The sequence below is a fragment of the Cygnus atratus genome, chromosome 13 (genome assembly GCF_013377495.2).
Source record: "Cygnus atratus isolate AKBS03 ecotype Queensland, Australia chromosome 13, CAtr_DNAZoo_HiC_assembly, whole genome shotgun sequence".
NCBI lineage: Eukaryota > Metazoa > Chordata > Aves > Anseriformes > Anatidae > Cygnus > Cygnus atratus.
Window position 1 is genome coordinate 10,822,176 of NC_066374.1, and position 20,973 is coordinate 10,843,148.

The window sequence follows — 20,973 nt, forward strand, 5'->3', positions numbered from 1 at the left end:
TCTTAAACGCTTCTGAATGGGGACGGAGCGCAAGGCCTGACCATCAAAATCCAGTTTTGAAAGGGCTTAAAATAAATCCCACGCTGCCCTAGTCTTGCTATTTAAAGGGGATTATCTAAGAGGTTTAGGAGCGCGCAGAGGTACATCGGGACGAGCCGGGTGCCCGAATCCCCCCCAGCCTTTGGGAAATCCCTCCGCACTTCACCTCCCTCCCGGGGCCCACGGGACGCCCTCCATCTCCCCAGAGCTGCACCCCCTGCCCGGGGAAGCCCCTGCCCGAAGTGGGGTGCCGTTCCCAGCCCCATGGCTGCACACCCCGGTCTCCAACCCGTGCCCACCCTGCAGAGGACCTGGTTGGGGCTGTGCTGCAGGGTGCGTGCGGGGGCCTTGGTGCCACCACCCCACAGCCGCCTCCATCGCCCCGCAGAGCTCAGCCCCGAGACGCAAGCCCAACTGCACCCAGCCAGACACCCCTGTCCCGGTTTGGGGAAAAAGTCACCCTGTGCCACTCAGACAGTGAGGGTTTTTTAATAAATACCTTTTTGCACAGAAATATACCAAGTTTTACAGAATACAAACCGCAAGGATAACGACCGCACATCGAAGACAGAGGATCCGAGAGTGCCCCTCTGTCTCCCTCTGGTCTTTTCCAGCTCTGACCCTGGCGCTCGTGCCAGGTCTTCCCATAGCCCCCACACACTAAGGCCGAAAGGCAGAGTGAAGGCTGGGGAAGGGACGAGGTGCCGGCAGCCGCAGCCCCCATGGGCCTGTATCCTGCCCCAGAAACGGCCACGTTGGGCTGAGGGACCTGCTGCGAGACATCGCTGGGACCGAGCGGGACACGGGCGGCCCACGGACGTACAGCGGCCTTTTGGTGCTGGTGGAGACTCGTGCTGGGGTAAACCCCGCGGGGTGGCAGTGCTGGGAGCTTCTGGGCTAGTCTGGGGGGCTGGGGAGCAGAACCCCCTTCGCAGCCCATCAGACATTACTGGGAAATTAGAGACATTACTGGACAGCCCTGTTGTGTGGACCCCAAAAGTGGCTGCCTAGGAACAGGGGACACGCTGCTCCCACAGCAAAGCACGTGGCTGTGCCCTGCCCGGGCACTGGGACCACCGAGGGGTCAGGCACGGCAGGGTTCAGCCCTGCTCCTGTCCCACCAGCATCCCCGGCTGTGGCACGATCAGTCGGTTCTCAGCCCTGCCGCCGCCTCTCCCAGCACGCCCTCCACACCGCGGCCACGGCCACCCCGTGCTCTGCCCACCAGAGCAGCTTGGAGGACAGTGGGGCCTCAATTCCCCCGCCTGCTCTGGAGGACAAGAGCCCCAGAGAGAGGGCCAGAGAGGACAGAGAGGTTCGGGGCAGGCAGAGGGGAGGTTTGGCACGTCCGCAGCCTCTTTGTGCCTGCATCCCTCCTCTGGGGCAGGCACCAGACAGGTCGCCTCCAGGACGAAGGAGCATCCCCACTGCTTAAAGTCCTGCGAGCACCTTTGGTGGTTCCAAAGTGACTTACATCACATGCAGGACCACCACGAGCCTTGCTCCCTTTCCAAAGGGATCTAGGAGATCACAGAACACCTCCCTGATGGCTCCCTCCCCCTTCTCCCAACAGCAACCATCACTGCAGGCACCGCAGGATGCGATGGGCTCCCTGCTCCCACCAGGCAGCAAACACACACGAGGGAGGCACTTTCTCCCCAGTCACAACTGGGGGCACAGGCAGAAATCAGCACCGCCCCTCCTGCATCCCCGGCTCCTAACGAGAGCACCAAGCAGCAAAACAGGACCCGGTGAGGACTGCGGTCTCAGCACATCACAAACCAGCCCTGCTGACTTGGGCATGGAAAGGACCGACCCCAACACCAGCCCCGCACGTGCCTCGGGTCCAGGAGCTGGTGTGCGCACAGGGTGAGGCTGAGCAGAGCCCCAGGGAGGCAGTGAGGCTGTTTTAATCGTGGGAAATGTTATGTCTGAGGGCAAGTGAGGAAATCGAATGCACCATGGGGAGACCCCCGCGTTGAGCCAGGAACAAGCTGCTGCTCTGCTCTGGCTGCTGCAGCACTTCCGTGAGCGGGGAGCGAGGGGAAGGAGATGGCTGGTAAACTCCGGAGCCATCCCCACATCCCATCCTCACCCTGCTTGGGGACAGCTGGTTTCGGTAAGGAGGGTAAGGCTACTGTGTGATGGCACCAAGTGATGGTACAAGTGAGATGGGGAGCCAACTGGCACCTGAAGGCGGTTCCGGGCACGGCAAGGGGTGGGGGGTGAGTGAGCGTGAGTGTGTGAAGAGGCAACAGGGACACGGACCCGCTATTTGGCCGCAGTGGGGGCAGCAGCCACGATCTCTTCATATTTTGGCGGTGGGTCGTTGTAGGAGATGCTGGTCTCTTCACTGCTGCTGCTCTCTGGGTGCCCCGTCACCTCCTCGTAGGAAGGCGGAGGGGTGGCACTGGACAGTCTGGAGAGGACAGAGACCGAATGCTCTGGCGGACAGAGGGTGCCGTCCTGCTGAGGGGTGCCTCCTGCTCTGCCGTCTCCAGCCCCCCGGTTGCTCGCTTCTCGCTGATTTTCCCCCTGGCTTTGCGACCGCTCCCGGTACACCATGACCCTGGGGAGGCTGCGTCCCGTTCGGCTGGCCAGGTAGCGGTTCTGGGCATAGGAAGGGCGGTGGCGGGTGGCCTTCTGCAGCTGGCACCTCCAGATGATGAAGAGGGCGATGACTATCAGCAGGGCCACTCCCAAGAGGGGCACCACCACGTACATAGCGTCTGAGCGCTCTGTGTTGTGCCCGGGGTCCTTGACAGAGTAGACGGAGTTGGTGTAGCCCTTCCAGAACTCCATCTGCGGCAGGAACGGAGAAGGAACCATCGTGCGCTTGCACATGGGACGAGCAGCCCGCGACCATCCCCAGGCCCACGAAAGAGGCAGAGGTTTTTTGGCTGCCTTGCAGCACCCTCACCGGGGCTGCGAGCCACTCTGCCAACATCTGAGCCGACGGTGGGAACCAGGTGCAAGTGCCTCACGCACCCACCGAGGAGCAGGGCGGGACAAACTCACCGTCTTCTCCTTGTTCTCGAACACTTCCTTGACCTCCTCATAGCTGCAGACCTCCTCGATGCACTCCCGCTCGATGGTGCCCTGCCGAATCTCCTCCAGGAAGCCGTTGGCTCGGGGAAAGCGCTTCAGGACCGAGTGGGCATTCCTGGCCCCCAGGAACGCTGCAAGACACAAGGCGCAGATGCTGAACAGAGGCAAGCCCACGCCTGGCCTCTGCCCAGCCAGGCTTCCCCGCCTGCGGGGCTGCAGCACAGGATTTAGGTGGATCAGGCACCCCAAACGCCACCCAGCCCCGAGCTGCAGCTCAGGGTACCCGCTGAGACGGGGCACAGCCAGAGGGGAGCTCCTGGGGGGCTGCCCAGAGACACGCAGCACCAGCAGTGTCCTTCCACCAGGGCAGAGCTGGGGAGGCACACGGGCACCCCACAGCAGCAGAGCCCCCTGGCATTGCTGCGACGTCCTTGCTGGAGCACAGCTGGGAAGGGAAACGGACCCAGGGCCAGGGCAAGCAGAGCTGCCAGCAAAGGGACACTGAGCCCCCAGGCAACCGGACAGAGCCCCCAGGCGGCAAGCTGCTTGGGCAGATCTGAGGGAGCCTTCTAGCGTTCCCCAGGGACTGCAGGAGAAGCGTCCAACTTCCCCAAATCCCCAAGAGCTTAGCATTGCCTCTCAGAAGAGGCAGGCCGCAGGCCAAGCAGATCTTCAGCAAAGCAATACCCCAGGCCCAGGAGCCGGCCGCCACCACGGCCAGGCCTAAGCAATGACGTGGGGACGGTGCCTGCCCAGCCAAAGCTCAGGCTTTAGGACGAGCGGGTCCTCCTGCGCTTCCAGGAGGGCTCCGGGAGGCGCGGGACCAGGCGCCCAGGGCAGACGGCCTGCTGGAAGCTGGCACGCACGCTGCAGTTGCTGTGGGGCCGTACAAGTTCAAGGTTTGCCCCTGTACAGGCCCCAGAGAAAGCAGCGTGGCTTCTCCCATGCCCAACAAGGGCAAGCAACCTCCGCACCCAGGGACGGCACGGGGATCACGAGCCAAACGCTGAACAGGCCTGAGCAACCTCTCCTCACGCCCGGCATCACCTTCTCAGCCCTACCGCGTCTGGGTGCGGAGGCCTCGCGAACCTCCCTCTGCTCCCACAGCCCGGGAGACTCCGGCTTGCCCACGTCAGCCTGAGAGACGTCCCCCAGAGCACGCGCTCAGAAAGCCGGGCAGGGCCAGCGTTTGGCTGCCTGCAAGAGACGGCCCTTCCGCAGGCTCTGCCCCCGCATTGTGCAGGGGGGAGGCCTCCGTGGGGAGCAGGGAGCAAGCACCTACAGGACCCGCGGCAGCACGGGGAAGGCAGGTGAGCTGCGGCCCAGAAAGCAGCGGTGCACGCAGACCCTTGCAGGACGCAACCATCCCACGCGCGCTTTTTGTAAGGCAGCGCTTCCCTAACGCGGCCGACCACGCGCAGCTGCGGGCTGGCAGCGACCTCACCGCCTCCTCGGAGGCGAACGGATCGCTTCAGGCGGCCGGTCCGCTGCAGCCTGCTTGCCTCCTTCGCCCTCGGGCTCAGCCAGACGAGCCAACCCAAACCCGCGCCGCGGCAGCCGCGGCAGCTGCAGGAGGAGGCGGCGAGGGGCCAGCGGGAGCCTCCCGTCAGAGCAGCTCGGCCGTAACACGGAAATCCTCCCTCTGTAAGGAGCTCGCCAAAGGATCAAACGTAACGCTCATCAGCGGCCTCTCACCAGAGAGACTGACAGGTTTCCTTCTGCTTCATCTTCCCTTCTTCCTGCTTCTAAAACAAGGCAGCAAGGTGGTTGTGAGAAGCCTTGTAAATGTCAAGGCAGGGACAGAGTAAGCAACTACTACAGCGCCGTGCCATGCCGTGCTTGGAGATACCGTGCTCTCTTTGCGCTGCGTGGGTGCGTTTCCTCCCCTGTGATTTATTAATGGCTTGCTTCAGTGAGAGCTTGCAGAGGGCCGAGCCACTGAGGTGTGAATGAAGAACAGCATGAATGATGTGAGTCAGAGACTCTCCCTTCAGAATCGACTTTATTATGCCTTTTTTTTTTTTCCTAAATAACAAGGACAACCGAAAAAAGCATCTCCAAGCGGAACAGAAGGCATCTCGCAGGAGGGCAGGGATCAGCTTGCCTTGGCTTTCCCAGCCAAGGAGCGCTGTCCTGGCTGAAGAGCGAGCAGGTTGGCAGGCCGGCCTTCTCTTGAGCCTCTCCAGAAACAGATGAAATTTTACAAAGACAGTATCCGTTCTGCAATTGTCCCATCTTTCAGTGGAGAAGCCTGGCCTCACCTCCTTCAGCCTCTTTCCGGCTTCCTCAGCACACCTTGGAGCAACGAGCTTGGCTGCAGATCTCACTTGCAGGCTCTCCAGCCCCGCAGAAACCAGTCGCTTGAGCCCTTCCCTGCTTCGCTGAACTGGCCGCTACGACAGAAATAAAAACAGACACACAGACGGGCAGGTATCAGGAGCAACGTCCCAGCTGAAAGCACGCTGCGATGGAGGCATGTGCCTCCTCCCACAGCCAACCTCCCTCAGGGACCTAGAAATGACAGGAGAGCAGAAACTGTCCTTGCTCCCTCCTCTCTTTCACGTGGAAAGCGCTAATAGTTCCCACAGGCCTGGGGAGCAGAGCAGGAAAACGGCAGAGAGAGCCCAGCAGTGGCTGCACTGACTCCTCATGCCTCTCCAAGCCTCCCCACACCCGTGGGAGCACCGGTGCTCAGGAAAGATTGGAGCTTTAGGCAGGGGGAGCAGGAGCTCGCTGCCATCCCCGCTAGGTTTCCTAAGGAACTGCTGGCCCCTGGCGGCCCGCAGGCTGGGCCATGCCTCTACCCACAGCTCGGCTGCCCTGCCCTGGGGACACCCCCAGAGCTGCTTCCCTGCAGGACACAGGGCTGCAGCCCTGGCTCGGTGGGAACGTGCTGACCGCCGCGTAGCACTCCTGCAAGCGACAGCCCTCCAGGTCAGCATGAAAGGGACCGCTCGGCGGGGGGCACTGCCACCGCTAGGGACACCTCCCAGGGACAGCAAGCGCTCCTGAGCCGGCACCCAGGCTCTGGGAGGGAGAAAGGGCAGCAGGGCAGGGAGCCAGCCGGGTACCCCCCTCGTTAGGGCAAGGTCAAAACTGCCTTTTAAAAGCACTGTTTAGGGCAGAACCTGCCTGACGATCTCTGCTGCCTTCCCCACCTAGCACGGCGCAGACAACAAAAGCAGACGTACCTGTCATCCCGGAGTCCTCCTCCTCCTGCCCAGCCTGGACGCGGCCTCCGCCTTCACAGCCGGCTCCGGTGACACCCCGAGCGGACCCCGAGATCCCAGCCAGATCTCCGGCATCCCCCCGTTCACAACGGCCATCCTCCTCGAGCTCCCACCGCAGCGCCGCGCGCAGCCTCCGCGCAGGCTGCCCAGAAGAGCGAGGAGGGCGGGTTGAGCGCAGCCCTTCCCAGACCACGCGCCGCTTTCCTCCCTGCGCCCTCGCTAGTCTCAGCCCGGCTTTCTCCAGGCCAGTCCCTGCGGCCACCAGCCCCAGGTGGCCACAGCTGCCAGGCACGGGCTCCTTCGGACGCCGAGACGCAGCGTGCCCCAGCTGCACGAGCTCCTGCTGGGAGCGCAGAGCGACAGTGCCCCTGGCCACGAGGGCTTCAGGACGGCACGGCACAAGTCATGGGCCACCTCCCTGGGGCACCGAAAAGCCTCAGGGAGGGCTGCCTTGCACAACAAGCCTAATGGGAGTAAAGAAACGCTGCAGCACGCAGGCACTCCTGGAGAGGTCAGCCCTCCAGCGCCTCCTCTCAACTCCCGCCTTGCGCAGAGAGAGGCGCAAGGCAGGCTGGACCTCAGACCATGTTCAGGGATAACAGTCACGGCATCTGAGCCCCCAGGAAAGCACAGGCAGCCCTTCCTTGTGAGGTGACTGCAAAACACTCCCCTTCTCCCCTCCAGCACCACTGCCACCTCTCCACCTGGAGCGGGGAACACTTACTTGCCATGCTGCCTCACTCGGCTACGGGGAGCTCCCACCTACCTGCAGGGAAAAAAAAAAGAAACAAACAACAAGAGAGTCACTGACAGCTTAAATTTCAGCCCAGCAGCCCCTGAAGCCCAAGCCCTCCACCACCCAGGGCCAGATTCATGCAGCACGATATCTGCAGGACCCACGACAGCTGCTAGCCAAGCGCTACCTCCTCCGAGAGCCAGGGAACCCCCCCTCCCCACCCCTGTTTGATGTGGCCTCTGGCCGAGGGCAAAGTAAAACAGGCCCAACCTGCAACCTTGTCAAGCTCCTGCCTTTATTGGACTGCACAGAATTACGGACGCTCGGAAAGCGCCGAGGGCGCTCCGAGAAAAGGAGGCTCCAGAGCAGCCAGCACAGGACGACGAGCGAAAGGGAGAGCCTCCCATTCACGGGACCAAGGCGCACCCGACGAGGACGCGCGGCTGGGAAGCCACCAGCGACGCTCTGCCGAGCGCAGAAAGCACGTCTGGCACCGGAGCCTTCCCGTGCCTGGCACGCCTGCTGCCAGCAGCCGCCTGGGGCGGCCCCTGCGGCATCTGTGCCGCGCCAGGACCCTGCCCCAGAGGCTGACCGAGCTCCCTGGGAAGGGAAGGGAGGGGAAGGGAGGGGAAGGGAAGGGAAGGGAAGGGAGGGGAGGGGAAGGGAGGGGAAGGCAGGGGAGGGGAAGGCAGGGGAAGGGAAAGGCTGGGTGAAGGGGAATCCCTGCAGCTTCGGGGGACGAGGTGACCCGAGGCTCGGACGCTGCCGGCAACAGGCTGGTGCTCTTCCCTCCCAGGGGCTCGACGGGCGCAGGTTCAGCAGCCGCCCCGCTCCGCAGCCGCTCCGCAGCCCCGCCAGGCCCCGCTTCTGCGGCTCCTTCCCGCGACCCGCAGCGGGCGCGGCCGGGCCGCGTTCCCCGCTGCCGGAACGGCGGCTGCGTGGCGGGGGGGGGGGGGAAAGGCCTCGCCTCTCCCGAGGGCCGGCCGGGCTGGGGGCAGGGCGGCAGAAGGGCTCCCCGGGCGCCCGGGGCGTCGGGCTGTTACGGCAGCTCCGGCACCTCGGAGCCAACGCCGCGCTCCGCGAGAGGGGAGCAAAAGCTGCGCGGCCCCGCAGCGCGCCGCTACCCGCCCGCAGGAGGAACCCCCGCTTGGTTTCGGGCTTCGGGTTCTCAGCGCGCTCGGCAGCCCCCGGCCCGGCCCGGCCCGGCCCAGCCCCTCACACCCCTGTGAGGAACCCGCAGCTCCCCCCCCCCCGCCCCGTACCTCATGGCGGCCCCCGCCGCCGCCGCCGCCGCCGGGCAGGAGGGATGCGGACCCGGGCCCCGCCCCCTCGCCGCCCCCCCGCCCAATCGCGTCCGCCCGCACCGCCCCCTCCTCCTCCTCCCGCCGCTGCCATAGGCGGGCGGGCGGAGGGGGTGGGACTTGCCGCCGCCGAGGACGCCGGGAGGTGTAGTCCCGCGGCGGGGCTGCGGAGCGGGCCGCAGGCGGCGCTGCGGGGCCGCGGCAGGGGCTGGGTGCGGGCGGCCCGGCGGGGGGGGTCCGCCCGCGGGGGGCAGGCAGGGCCCCGCACGCTTTATTTATCCGCAAGGCGGCTCCAGCCCCCCGCGGAGCCTGGCAGCACCCGGTCGGGGCGCCGGGCTCCCGCCTGCCCCCGCAGCAGGGCGGCCCCTGTGGTGCTCCCGGCCCCCGGCCCCACGCCGCTCACGGCCTCTCCTCCATCCCCGTGCCACGCACGCCGCCCTCACACCGGCCTGGCCGAGCCGGCTGCTGGCAGCAAGGAGCCGGCCCCCGTAGCAGGCACAGCACCCCCAGTTCTGCCCTCCCCTTCCTCAGCGCCTTCCTCAGCGCCCTCCTCATCCTCCTCCTCCTCATCGTCCCCTTCATCCTCCTCCTCCTCCTCATCGTCCTCTTCATCCTCCTCCTCCTCCTCCTCCTCGCTGCCCGAGTCGTCGTAAAGGCAGAGCGTGGCCTGCACGGGGAAGGTCCGCAGCAGCCTCTCCCCCACGCCGTACAGATAGTCGAAGGACTTGGACCTGGGCCACAGGAGCCTGCGGGGGGAGACGGGCGATGAAGGCCTCCCCCCGCCGCCCTCGGGCACGGCAGGGGCACGGCGGCGGGGCCGTACCTGACCGGGTGGTGGAAAAGCGCCAGCGCCTTGCTGGGGTTGCCGTCCCTTGACGCTTCCGCCACGTCGCGAGGCTGGGCCTGAGGAGACAGAGCCGGGGTGGGAGCTGCCCCGGGGCTCCTGCTGCCCCCTCCTGCTGCCGTGGCGCTCCGGCAGGGCGGGTGGCAGCAGGGGCATTTCCCCCATTTCTCGCCCATCGGTGCGGGATTACACCTTGCAGACCCCACGGCCCCTGTGCAGAGTCCCCGAGGGGCACGACTCCTCCCAGCCCTGCGTTTCCTCGCTCCTCTGCCGTGAGGATTTAGGCCCCTGCGCCCCCGCGAAGGAAGCTGGCATCTAAACCCCAGACGAGGGCCTTTTGCCAGAGTAATCTGCTGCCCAGGCGGCCCGCTAACCCCCTGAGGAATGCCCGCCGGGCCGGGAACAGGCGTCCCTTTGAGGCCCCCACAGAGCAGCTGTGTTCGCCGCGGCTGGCACTGCCCCGGCGAGGCGATGTGCTGGGGGACGTGGGCGCTGAGGGTGGCCCCTTCTCACCCCCCTCTCCCCCCAGACACAGCCACCCCCGCGCAGGCTCCAGCTAGCGCTGGCATGGGGCAGAAGGGATGTCAGGGCGCGGGCACCCTCGGGGGACGTAGGGGTGAAGGAGTGTGGGGCCAAAGGCTGGTTTTCTGCCAAACGTGGACCCCCAACCCTGCCGGTGGGAAAAGGGGAGCCCCAGCAGGGAGCCCAAAACTCACAGTGTCCGTCCGTTCCCGCTGCCGCCCGGTCGCCGCCGCCTCCTCCTCTCGGGGCAGCCACGGTCTCCAGAGAGGCAGGGGCCTGGGTGAGGACAGCGGGTTGGTCACGGTGGCCGCGCTGGCTCCGCACCCCCGGTGCTGGGGTCCCCACCCGAGCCAGGAGCAGCGCAGCCTTCGCCCAAACCCAGCCGGAGCCCACCCGCCCCGACCCCCAGCCACGCAGCACCCGAGGTACCTTCCCCTCTGCTCCAGCCCCGGGGCCGGGCGAGCACCGGGAGGCACCGGGAGGCAGCGGGGAGGCAGGCGGCAGGCAGCGGCTTCCATGTGGGCGGCGGTGTCCCCCCTCCGAGGCTGCGGGCCCTCGGCGAGGACGCCTTTATAGCCCTGCCCCGGCCAGGGACTCGCAAATTCTTCAGGGCAGGGGAGCGCGGGGCTGGGGGCAGCAGTCCCCGGGGTGTGAAATTTGTCCCAGTTGTGTAAACAGAGGGTTGGGGGGGGCTGGGAGCGGGGTGCTGGGATCTCCGGTGGAAAAGCAAAACACAGAAGGGAAAAGTTAGACACCGTTTGTGAGAAAATCACCAGGGGCACCAGGGGGGAAACGGAGGAGGGCAGAGACAATTAACGAGGATGATTAAGTGCTCTTCGTAGCCATTTGCATAAGGGAGAGGGGATTTGGGAAGGGCTCAGGAGCGCTGGGGCATCACGGTGGCATGCGACCGGCATGGTGGGGGCAGCGTGACGGGCTGCAGCGGTGCTGAGCACAGAGCAACCGGGAGCGGGGTGAAGGGATGCTCAGGAGGGGACAGGGGGGAGATGGATGGCAGGGGATGAAACGGTCCTGCCCAGGTTTGTACCCCTCCGGCACCACCACATGTCCTGACCCCCCGTAATGCCCCTGCCCGGGCGCTCAAGGCGAGGTGCTGCCGGCGGTCAGGTCACCTCCCGGTCCTGGGAGAGTTTCACTTTGGGACAAGGAAAGAAAATAGCAAATGGTCGCTGCTGTAGCTCTGCCAGCGTCCAAACACCGGCCGGACCTGGCCTGGCTCCGAGCGCAATTTGTCACCGGGGGCCCTCCCTGCCCCTCTCCATCTGCGGCAGCCGGGGAGCGGGAGGGGGCACGGCGCGAGCGCAGCCCTCATCACCGTCCCCATTTGCTCCTCATTTGGGCCGGGAGCCTTGTGACAACAAACCCCGCCGAGGACGAGCAGGGCCGGGGAGTTCAACCTGCCAGCAGCGGGCACGCAGCCCGGCACGGCTCAGACTCGGGCACAAGATGAGAACAGCGCTGCCACCCGTCGCTGGGGGTGCTGGGGCGCCACGGGACACCTCGCCTCCTGCCCGCTGCGCTGCCCCACGCCCGCTCGGGCTCCAGCCGCTCTCCTCTTGCCACGCCAGCTCCCAGGGGCTGCTGAGCCCCGCAGGCGGCGACGGCCCCGATGTGCCCCCCGCCAGCCGGGCATCGCCGCCAAAGGTGAAGGTTCCCAGGAGCCCGCGGAGACGCAGGGCGAGGGAGGAATTTGGTTTTATTTCTGCAGCTGCTGCTCCTCCTCGCTCTGCTCCCTTCGCTCCCCCCCGCGCCACGAGCCCCCCGCAGCCTGGCATCCCAAGCCACTTAGGCAAACGCCCACCCTGATAATTAGTAGAAAACAAGCAAAACAAGGCAGCCCAGCTCCCCAATCCTTCCTGATGCCGAAAGGGTTTAATTCTGATCTACAATAAGCTTCTGATCCGGGCTGAGATTTGCAGATGGATTTTGCAAAGCCGCCGCGAACGGTTCGCAGTCCCTGATCCCCGGATCCCCGGCCGCTCGCCCTGCCCCGCCGAGCCTCCCCCGGTCCCGCACGCCTGCAGCCACCCTCGGCCCCGCACCGCATCTCCGGCCGCCTCTGTAAGTACGGAGCCCTCGCCTGCCTCAGTTTGCCGGCCCCCGAGGGCCCCGGCTGCTAATTTAGCAGCAGCAGCCCTAAGATCGAGCAGAGGGGCTGGTTAGTGCCTGGGAAAGGAGACAGAAGGCAGGGAACTTTGGTAGCAGACATCTGAGGTGCTGCAGGGGCTGCACCCTCAGCCGGCAACTTTCCCAGGGCGGGAGGCCAGTGGCCGGGCGGCACCGTGTGGTTTGGCGTTTCGCAAGAACCGCACCAGGGGGAATTTTGAAACAAGGCGAAGGGAAAACAAACCCGCGCCTGCCAAACCCCCGCTGCCCGCTCCGAGGCGGGGACGGAGGCAGCAGAGGGGCAGAAACTCCCACCGCGGCACCAGCACCCCCGTGGGGAGCACAGGCTGCGCCCCACTGCAGGACGGGTCACCCCTGCCGTGCCCGATGCGTTTCTGTCCTCTGCGGGCCTCTGGGCTCTCCAGGGGACACAGGTGTCACCGGCACCTGCCATTCCTCCCTGTCACCGTGCCATGGAAAAGCTGGCAGCCAAAGTTCGGCCTCTGCGGGCCTCAAGAGAGCCCTGCGCTCCAGCGGGGCTGGGACAAGAGGATGCCCAGGCAGCAGCAGGAGCCTTAAGTGAGTCCCGACGGGAACAGGAGCAACCCCCTTCCTCTGGTGGGGAAGCCTCGGGGGGGTCACCTCCCAAATCGCCACCGCCAGGTCCCAAACACACAGCACACAGCTGCAGCTTTTTGGCGTTTTCCCTCCGGACAGCGGAAGATAAGGATTAGCTGAGCTTACAAAAGCAGCTCGAGGCGCGCGTAGCAGCAGGGAAGTATTTCCATCCCATACAACACGGGGGGCAGGGAGAGGCAGCTGGGGAGGCTCGCACCGGGACACGCTGCTCCCCCTGCCCTTGCACCTCCTGGTCCCGTGGGAGATGGCCCCGCGGGGCCGGGCGGGCTCCGCATCCCTGCCCACGGCCGCGGCACCGGGGAGAGCTTTGGCGTCCTGCCCGGGCAGCGCTGCTGTGCCTCTGAAGCTTGCCTGGGAAGATAACAGAGGCGAAAGGGTGCTTGGCGCGTCTCCGCAGGCTCGGGTCAATCGTTAATCGGGGAGGGATTGCTCTCCACTCTTGCAGGTAACCTCTCCTCCCCCCTGCTCCCACCCACACGCGGGGCCCGCACAAAACTGGCGCCCAGGGGAGCGGGGCGAAGGCACGGCACGGGGAGAGCAGCCGCCAGCAGGGCCATGGGAAGGTAAGCGTGCGGCAGGCAGAGGCGACGCCCGGCCCCACCATGGTGTCCATGGGGCTCCAGCTGGTGGGCTACGCCATCGCCTTCCTGGGCTACGTGGGCACGCTGACGACCACGCTGCTGCCCAGCTGGAAGATCAGCTCCTACATCGGCTCCAGCATCGTGACGGCCGTGAGCTTCACCAAGGGGCTGTGGATGGAGTGCGCCACGTACAGCACGGGCATCACGCAGTGCGACATCTACAGCTCCATGCTCAACCTGCCCTCCGACGTGCAGGCGGCCCAGGCCCTGATGGTGAGCTCCTGCGCCGTCTCCTCCCTCGCCTGCCTCCTGGCCGTGGCCGGCATGCGGTGCACCGTCTTCAGCCAGGGCTCGCCGGGCAAGGACCGCGTGGCGGTGGCGGGTGGCGTGGCCTTCGTCCTCGGGGGGCTGCTCTGCTTCATCCCGCTGGTGTGGAACATCCACGTGGTGCTGCGGGACTTCTACAACCCCATCCTCCCCGACAGCACCAAGTACGAGATGGGGGAGGCTCTTTACTTGGGCATCATCTCCTCCTTGCTCTCCCTCGTCGGCGGCTTCATCCTCTGCGCCTCCTGCCCTTCGCGGGACTCGCCGGTCACCTACTCGAACGCCTACCCGTCCCGGCTGCTGGCGAGCAAGAGCCCCCGGCCCTCCGTCAGCCCGACGCAGAAGACCAAGAGCGAGTTCAACTCCTACAACCTGACAGGATACGTGTAGCGGCGGCGGGGCCCCTGCCTGGCTCCTCTCCCAGCTCCCCCGAACGCCTGGGCTGGCAGCGAGGGAAGGCGGCGAGAGGAGAGGACGCGGCGGCGCCTCCCCTGCTCAGCCCTCTCCTTCATGCGTGCGTGCTTGGGGGTTTGACTCTCTGACTCTGGTCACCTTGACTGCTCGGAAACCCCAGCTGGCAGCGAAGGACCCCGAATCTGGCTTCTGTTCCCACCTCGGTGCCGCCAGCCCACAGGAGCTGGCCCCGTGGGCCGGCTGGAAGCGCACCCACGGCTGCAGCCCCCAGCCCCAGCAGGGGCAGCCACCCCGCGCCCCCGGGGCTCAGCCGCTGGCCACGGAGGGGTTGTGGGGGGATCAGGGCACCCCCAGGGGCCCTGAGTCACTGCGGGAGGCGGGTGGGGGTGCAGTGCTGATTGCAAACTGATGTCGCAATAAATCTGTGTTTGTAGCTAGGCTGCGACTGAGCTTTCCTCCGGCACCAGGGGGCCAGGAGCCCCCCCAGTGTCTCATTTGGCAGGGCAGGCTGTGGTGGGGCTGTGCTGGCCTGCCTGGCGTCCGTCACGCACAGAGAGCCCCATCCCTTGCCCTGGGTCTTATAGGAGACAAATAAAACACAGCGGGGTCTCGCAGGCGGGTTCTGAGCCCGGGGGTCCTTGCAGGGGCTGGTTTGGGACGGGGAGGCAGGGCCGAGCCCTCTCCACGCAGCCCTTGGGCACTGTGCAGCTGCAGCCCCACAGCTGGCGAGGGCCCGGGTGCGGGCTGCCGGCGGCAGCGAGCGGAGCCACGTGTGCCAGGGCAGGGGAGATGCAGGGGAGGGTGCGGGCAGCCCATCGCGGAGGAACGAGTGCGTTTTAACTCCCGTGCCAGCTCCGATGCCCGTCGGTCCTGCATCCCACTGCCAGAGGCGCGATAACCCCTGCCCCCACGGGGGTTTCAGTTCACCTGCCAGCCCCTCATAAAACAATTTAGATCAGGTCCCGGCGAGGAGGGCACCAGGTTCCCCACTGAGACGTCACCATTAACCTTGCGCCAGTGAAACCGTGTTTACCCGCGGGGCTAACACGGTGCCGATAACAGCGTGAGTCACGCTTTCTCCCCTTCTCCCCGAGGAAGATGCTCACTGTCAGGGACCACGGTGACTTCAGGGCACAGGCCATTCCCCCGCTTCCCCACGGCCCGGGCACAGAGCACGTGCCCAGCTGAGCTGCTCGGTGCTGCCCTGGGGAAGGAGACCCGGGGTCACGGGGGCCGGGGGTGCGAAATGAGCAAGAGCTGCGGCTCCGGACGGTGCCTCAAATGAAGACGGGGGGCAATAAAGTATTAACGTGCCCTTATCTTCTGAAGCAATAGAGGCACTATAAACGCCCAGCACACAAGCCTGCAGCCACACCTGGGCCACGGGCTGCAACCTCCCGGGTCAGTCGCAAGAAATGTGGTTTTCAAGCACGTCACTCTTTCCTAACTTCCTCCTCAGAAGGACACTCGCTCGGCCCCAAGCCTTCTGCAGGCAGCCCCCGCTGCTGCCCCTGCTCCCGAGCAGCACAGAGGTCCCCCCTGCCTTGGGGACAGATGCAGGTGATGCCGCCTTCCCCGGGCATCCCGCAGCACACGAAGCACTTACTAAAAGGGACAGCCCTGGCAGGATCCCCCAGCACCGAGGAGCCCTCCAGGCAGGCGGAGGTTAGCTCCTTCCGCCACCCCACACCTGCCTCCTTCCCTCCCGGGACAGCGGATCCGAAGCAGCAAATAATTCACGGAGGCTCTCTAAGGAGTGTTGGGCTAGGTGCTGGGGGAGACCGTCTCTCCCCCCAGTGCAACCCAGGGAAGCACTCAGAGAGGAGAGAAGGGAGGGAAAGAAAATTGAGGCCAAGTTCCTGATGGGCCGAGGCACTTGGAGACGGCCTCCGCATTCCTCTGCCCTCCTCCTTCCCCAGCTGCCTCCCGCGCTGCGCTGCAGCCTCCCGGCCCCTCGGCAGCAACGGCACTCGTACCTCACCTCCAAAGGCTTCCTGCCCTCCCAAAACCTCGGGGACGGCCTCGGCTGGAGGCACAGAACTGGGACACCGAGGTGAGGCCGGCGGTGCCCGGCTCTCCTGGTTTTAGTGGGAGGCTTTGCGGGTGAGGGCTGGTGAGAAACCAGCTCCTCCTCAGGGAACACCTTCAGTCGGAGGAAAAGCCCGTCCTGCGCCTCGCGGCTACCCATATTCTGAAAAGTGAGCTTTCAGAGGAGCCGTAAAGGATCTTTTGCTCTTGACAGAAAAATACGAGGTAAGCAAGGCGGAACAAACTCCATGACACAGAGGGGAAGTGGACCTTTGGGTGCACCAGAGCAGACTCCTAGAAAGCACTTTCCTGGTTGAGGTCGAACAACAGCTCAGAAATTTATCAGGAGAGCTATAAAAACTGTTTACCTTGAAAAATCAGGTATTAGACCCATGAAAAGGACACAGAGGTTCGATCTTCATGGCATTACGTTAATATCACAATCACATTTTTCCATAATTTAAGTCTAATCTACCCTAGAAGAGTTCCAGGTTAGCGATCTCAGCAAAGCCAGCACGCATGCAATCTGCAGCAGCAACAATCTTTATCAGTGCAGCCTACACCAACTGAGCCAGCAAAACAAGCTTTATCAGCAAGAAACACTTGTACAGGAGTGTAAATAGAAGCTACACCAGGGACTTCACAGAAATGTCATAGAATCACAGGATGGCTTGGGTCGGAAGGGACCGTAAAGCCCACCCAGTCCCAGCCCCCTGCCATGGCAGGGATGCCGCCCACCGGATCAGGTTGCCCAGGGCCTCGTCCAAGCTGGTCTCGGACACCTCCAGGGTTGGAGTAGCTTTGCTGGGCAGCCTGTTCCAGGGAGAGCAGACTCATCTCCAGACAAAATCCATCCTGGAGAACTGGGAAGTGCCTGGAGAGTTGAAGAGAAGTTGTGCCGCACCCTGGGCAGCTCCACTGCCCACCTCTGGTTAACCAGCAGCGTGCTGCAAGGAAGAGAGCGAGGCCAGAGGGTCCCAAAACTTTACATGAACAAACCAAGCTGCAACCACGTTAAACAGGCCACAGAGTCATCCCAAGCAAGCCTGTTGTCCCCATACTCAGGATACACCGGGACATTTGAGGGCTGCAGTCCAGGGGCACCCCTATTTTGGCAGCTGCTAACCTGTAGGTTACTTCTAGGTAACTTCTGTAGGTAACTTCTAGGTCTGTACCTCGAAGACACCCAGCCCGAGAGGCAGCCGAGCCCCTCCAGGCTCTCAGCCGCGCTGCGTGACCCTGGAAGTCATCCTAGAAGCACAGGAACCACGGAGGCTTCACCAGCCCCGGGGCTGCCTCTTGCCTCTGCTTAGGATTTCAAAGGAAGGGTGTGCTTCGAAGAAGCTTTTCCCACACCGGGGAACTAATCTTTCCTTGAGCAGGTGCCTTTTTTCACAGAACTTGCAATACCGTCTCTATTTCTGGGATGTCCAGCTTGCTAAAAAAGGCTAAAACCAGGACAAAACCCACGTCACAAAACAGCATGACTACACTGAACTTGTTTCCCTAGAAAACCTCTTCTTCAGGTCATCAGAGCAAAGTCCCACAACACCGGCTACACCTGGCAGACACTCCCAAGATTGCTACAACGGATGTATTATTACCCAAATTTTCAGCCCTTTTCCTTTTATGGGGTGGGTGGAAGCAAGAAGAGAGCTCTTCCAAGCCATAGAGACACCCAAGAGCTCTGCAGGCATTGCAGAGCTGAGGCCACCACTGGCTCCACAACCTTGATGCTCCCGTGCCCTTTGAGCTCTTCCAGTAAGGCTGTACTGGGAAGACCACGCTGCCCTTTGCCTTTCAGTTTTTCCCTGGCTGCAGCAGAGGCCAGGGGACAGCTGTCAGAGTGTGGGGGAGAGATCAATTAATCTCTGATCAGCCCTACCTTTCCTGCCGTTGCGCACTTCCTCATTAGCCTCCTGCTCTTCCCAACCCACCTCGCTGCTACGGTGGTGCCAGGCTGCGAGGCTGCTCTCTCCATCTCCATCTGGGGCAGGGGGCACAGATAAGAGGCTGCAGATGGCAGGAATAATTACCTCCTTCTTTTCGAGGCAAGGAGAGCGGGCACCGCAGGGCTGGGGACTGTCCCCTCGTTGCACTCCTCAACAAGGGCAATGGCCTCTGCTCCCAAGCCAAGCCCTCGGCAGAATCACAGAATCAGAATCACAGAATTGTAGGGGTTGGAGGGGACCTCAAGAGATCATCGGGTCCAAACCCCCTGCCGAAGCAGGTTAAATGTCCCAGGGCCTGTTCGCACACAAGGGTCTTGCTGTGCCTTACAGCCTGCTCCCCAGAAGTGAAGTAGCCTCCCTCCCAAGTGCACTATGTAGCGCCTAGCATCCCATATACGCCCCTGGCTTGTAAGTCTGCAGCTGCGAACAGCTGCTACTGGTGTTACAGGCAGGTGCAGCTAATTCCCCCAGCTTTGGGACTTCTGGCTGAGTAAAAGTCTGCCAAAAGGAATGATCGTGCCCTCAGGCACTCCGACGGCAGCCCCGTCATGTCGGAAGAGACAAGTTTATCCTCGGCTGTCCCGGAGCGCAGCTACCCCTTCCCATGGGAAATCTTTGTAAAACAGAGGGAAGCTGCCCACGAAACGCAGCGCTAAGACTCCCAGCTCGCGGGTGGGATGGAGCAAGCCGCACTGCTCGCGGCAGCGCGAGCCGAGGGGAAACGCAGCCCTGCTCTTCCCCGGCTCCTCGCACCGCTCCGAGGCTGCAGCAGGGCACCTGCACGCCTCCCACGCAGCGCAGGAGGACAGGCTGGGTTCCTCCGCTGAGCCTTGCCAGGGCTGCCTGCTGCAGCTCCAAGGCTTCATGAGACACGGCATGGTACTGATAGGGAGGACCTGGAGAGCTCTAGGAGGAGAAAGCTTTGCCAAGTGGTCTTATCTCTGGAGATGCTTTACTGACCTCCTCACCTGCAATAAGTATTTATCTTCACTACACAACTTACTTCCCCCAAACCATTACGGCACCGCGAGCTTTTGGCACGGGCGCTACTCAGCGTGCTTTCAGGGATGCAGGAGAGAAGTGCCAAGTTTCAAAATCAGGTACTTTGATATCAGCTTATCTAAGGAAAATAAACAGCTGTACTGTTTGCCAAGTTACACCCATTTAGGAAATGATCCATCGCACAACCATTTTCTGTGTTATTTCTTTACTCCGAGGAAAACAAACCAGCTCAAGAAATGCCAAAGACCCACGTATTACTGCAGAGAGCCTGTATTTTGCCTTGCTGGTAATGCGAGACACAGAGGTAAGAATACGAAACCCGCTAACTGTTCACAAGCTGTTAAACATTTCTGTAGGCGCACAGATCTCTGCCGATCGATGCTTGCATCAAAGCTGCCCTTTACTCACCACCTCCTCATTCAGAAAAGCTCGTTCCTATCGCTAACGCCCAAGCGCCTTATTTCTGTCTGTCATGCAAGTACGGTCTCCGTTCCCTGGGTGGCAGGAATTAAACAGGAGCAGCTCTGAGTTGTTCAGGCTCTGCCACGGCTCCCACCACGGCAGCAGCCAAGATCCTGGAGACAGGGTACAGCTGCACGAGGCACGACAAACATCGGGGATGTCTGTAAATAATCTCGTAAAGAAATAAGGTCAAGTAGTATTGGGGATAAACTTCAGATCCCAGAGCTAGCTATAATGGGATGGAATAAAAAAGATGCAAAGAGCAGCAGCAACTAAGATTACTAGCTAACACATGCGGAGATCAAGCCTAATGGAGGTGTAGACATTTCCTGCTTTAGCAGCAGCTTTGGAGAAGAAAATAAAGCTCCGTTTCTTCCCCTTCCCACGGCAGATGATTCAAAGGATGACTAGCTTATGGTATAAAACTTCCCAGCACGGCCAGAAGCATGACAGCTCCCCACGATCTCTCTGGCTATGCAAAACTGTACTCCACGCAACTGTAAAATTCATGCAAGCGTCCCGAACGCTGTGAAAGCAAACTTCAATTCATTGTGATATCCCGGTGGAGATTTGATCTCTTCAATAGCTCTATGGAAAATTAAATGCCATGGGGGTGTTATCCTGTGGTTTGAGGACCAGCTGGCAAGATGTCAAAACAAAAAAAAAAAAAAGCAAACATAAATGGAGATAAGAAACGCTGCCTTCAAACCATGAATGGAGGGAGATAAGGGAGCTACCTTCAAACTCAAGTGTTACCACCTGCAGGACTGACCTGAAAACACAGCAGACGGCTCAATCTGAAAATGTCAAGACAGCTCATAGACGCAGATCTGAGATCTGGAAACATGAGCTAGAAACAGAGCAGGATTCAAACACAAGGACAGGAAATCAAAAATCGTAGACACAGGCACAGTACCTACAGACTGTAGAAAAGAAACCCACAGTTGCATTGATAACATCCTTTCTGCCTGCACCAGCAACAGCCAGTTGTGCAGTACTGCATGCAAGCCCAGCCATAGGGGAAAAGCAGGCAGCAAAGTCCTCAGCACGCGGGATGAGGCACGCTGTGTGCACACAGCCGGGTTGCTCAACTCCTGACTTTCAGGCAACACACACCACGTGGCTGGGGACACCACCTGAGCAGTTTCTGTCATGTGGTCTCACGCCTTCGCAGGATAAATGAAGTGCTTAAGCCATGTCAGAAGAGCAAAGCTGTGCTGGCCACACACACACACGCGCCCTGGCCTCCAGGCCCACCAAGAGAATGTGCCCGAGAAGGATGTGTCCTTCAGCAAGAACAGGGGATGCGGGAATTTGAGAGGGGTTCTCCTCAGCTCCTTTAAGCCAGTCGTTTTACACCTGCAGGACACCACATTTGATTTGGGAAGCTTCTCAACTGGAGATAAACACAGGCTTGAACAATACTGACGGACTGCCACATGCACTTGCCCTTATTTTCTTCCTCTGAAGCCTGCTGGAGGCAGGACAGGGAGCTACAGCATCCTTTGGTCCGTGTGACCCTTCTCCTGCGTCGTACCTGGCTGCTCTCAAAACCGACGTCTGCATCATGTTCGTCTGCACTCCCTGAGCCAAAAGGATGGACGTGCAGCTGGCTAAAAAAGAGCCAGGAAAGCAGGCCTGAAAAGAAAGTTTAAAGGAGAAGCTCCCCCCACAGGACAGCTACTGCTGAAAGAAGCTGCCTTAGCCACGCTAGCCCGGAG

General features: G+C 62.4%; 2 protein-coding genes and 1 long non-coding RNA gene across 8 annotated transcripts; 1 reads left to right on the forward strand and 2 right to left on the reverse strand.

Moving 5' to 3' along the window:
* Positions 1–509: 509 nt before the first annotated feature.
* PRRG3 (proline rich and Gla domain 3) lies at positions 510–4,814 on the reverse strand. The gene is made up of 5 exons (XM_050713452.1): positions 4,783–4,814; positions 4,532–4,653; positions 4,149–4,250; positions 3,058–3,218; positions 510–2,841 (listed from the first exon to the last, which is right to left on the reverse strand). The coding sequence occupies exons 1-5, from the start codon at positions 4,812–4,814 to the stop codon at positions 2,311–2,313; spliced, it is 948 nt and encodes a 315-aa protein (XP_050569409.1). The 3' UTR covers positions 510–2,310.
* Positions 4,815–5,072: 258 nt separating this feature from the next.
* Positions 5,073–8,421, reverse strand: LOC118245403 (uncharacterized). 5 transcript variants are annotated; one of them, XR_004777856.2, is made up of 4 exons: positions 8,316–8,421; positions 7,042–7,083; positions 6,279–6,459; positions 5,073–5,480 (listed from the first exon to the last, which is right to left on the reverse strand). It is a non-coding gene; the product is annotated as an uncharacterized LOC118245403 (long non-coding RNA). The 5 variants fall into 5 exon arrangements; XR_004777857.2 differs by lacking the exon at positions 8,316–8,421 and adding an exon at positions 7,802–7,916; XR_004777858.2 differs by lacking the exon at positions 8,316–8,421 and adding an exon at positions 7,324–7,626.
* A 3,889-nt stretch (positions 8,422–12,310) lies between these two features.
* CLDN2 (claudin 2) lies at positions 12,311–14,245 on the forward strand. 2 transcript variants are annotated; one of them, XM_035541760.1, is made up of 2 exons: positions 12,311–13,340; positions 13,553–14,240. In XM_035541760.1, the coding sequence occupies exons 1-2, from the start codon at positions 13,089–13,091 to the stop codon at positions 13,934–13,936; spliced, it is 636 nt and encodes a 211-aa protein (XP_035397653.1). In that variant the 5' UTR covers positions 12,311–13,088; the 3' UTR covers positions 13,937–14,240. The 2 variants fall into 2 exon arrangements, with proteins under 2 accessions (XP_035397653.1, XP_035397652.1); XM_035541759.1 differs by having other exon boundaries at positions 12,853–14,245.
* The last annotated feature ends 6,728 nt before the right edge of the window (positions 14,246–20,973 follow it).

Coding starts and splice junctions, on each gene's coding strand:
- PRRG3 (XM_050713452.1), bottom strand. CDS start 4,814: ATGAAGCAGAAGGAAACCTGTCAGTCTCTCTG. Junction 4,251..4,531: donor CGTTCGCCTCCGAGGAGGCG/GTGAGGTCGCTG, acceptor CGGCTTTCTGAG/CGCGTGCTCTGGGGGACGTC. Junction 3,219..4,148: donor GGCCTCCGCACCCAGACGCG/GTAGGGCTGAGA, acceptor TGTGTCTTGCAG/CGTTCCTGGGGGCCAGGAAT.
- CLDN2 (XM_035541759.1), top strand. CDS start 13,089: ATGGTGTCCATGGGGCTCCAGCTGGTGGGCTACGCCATCGCCTTCCTG.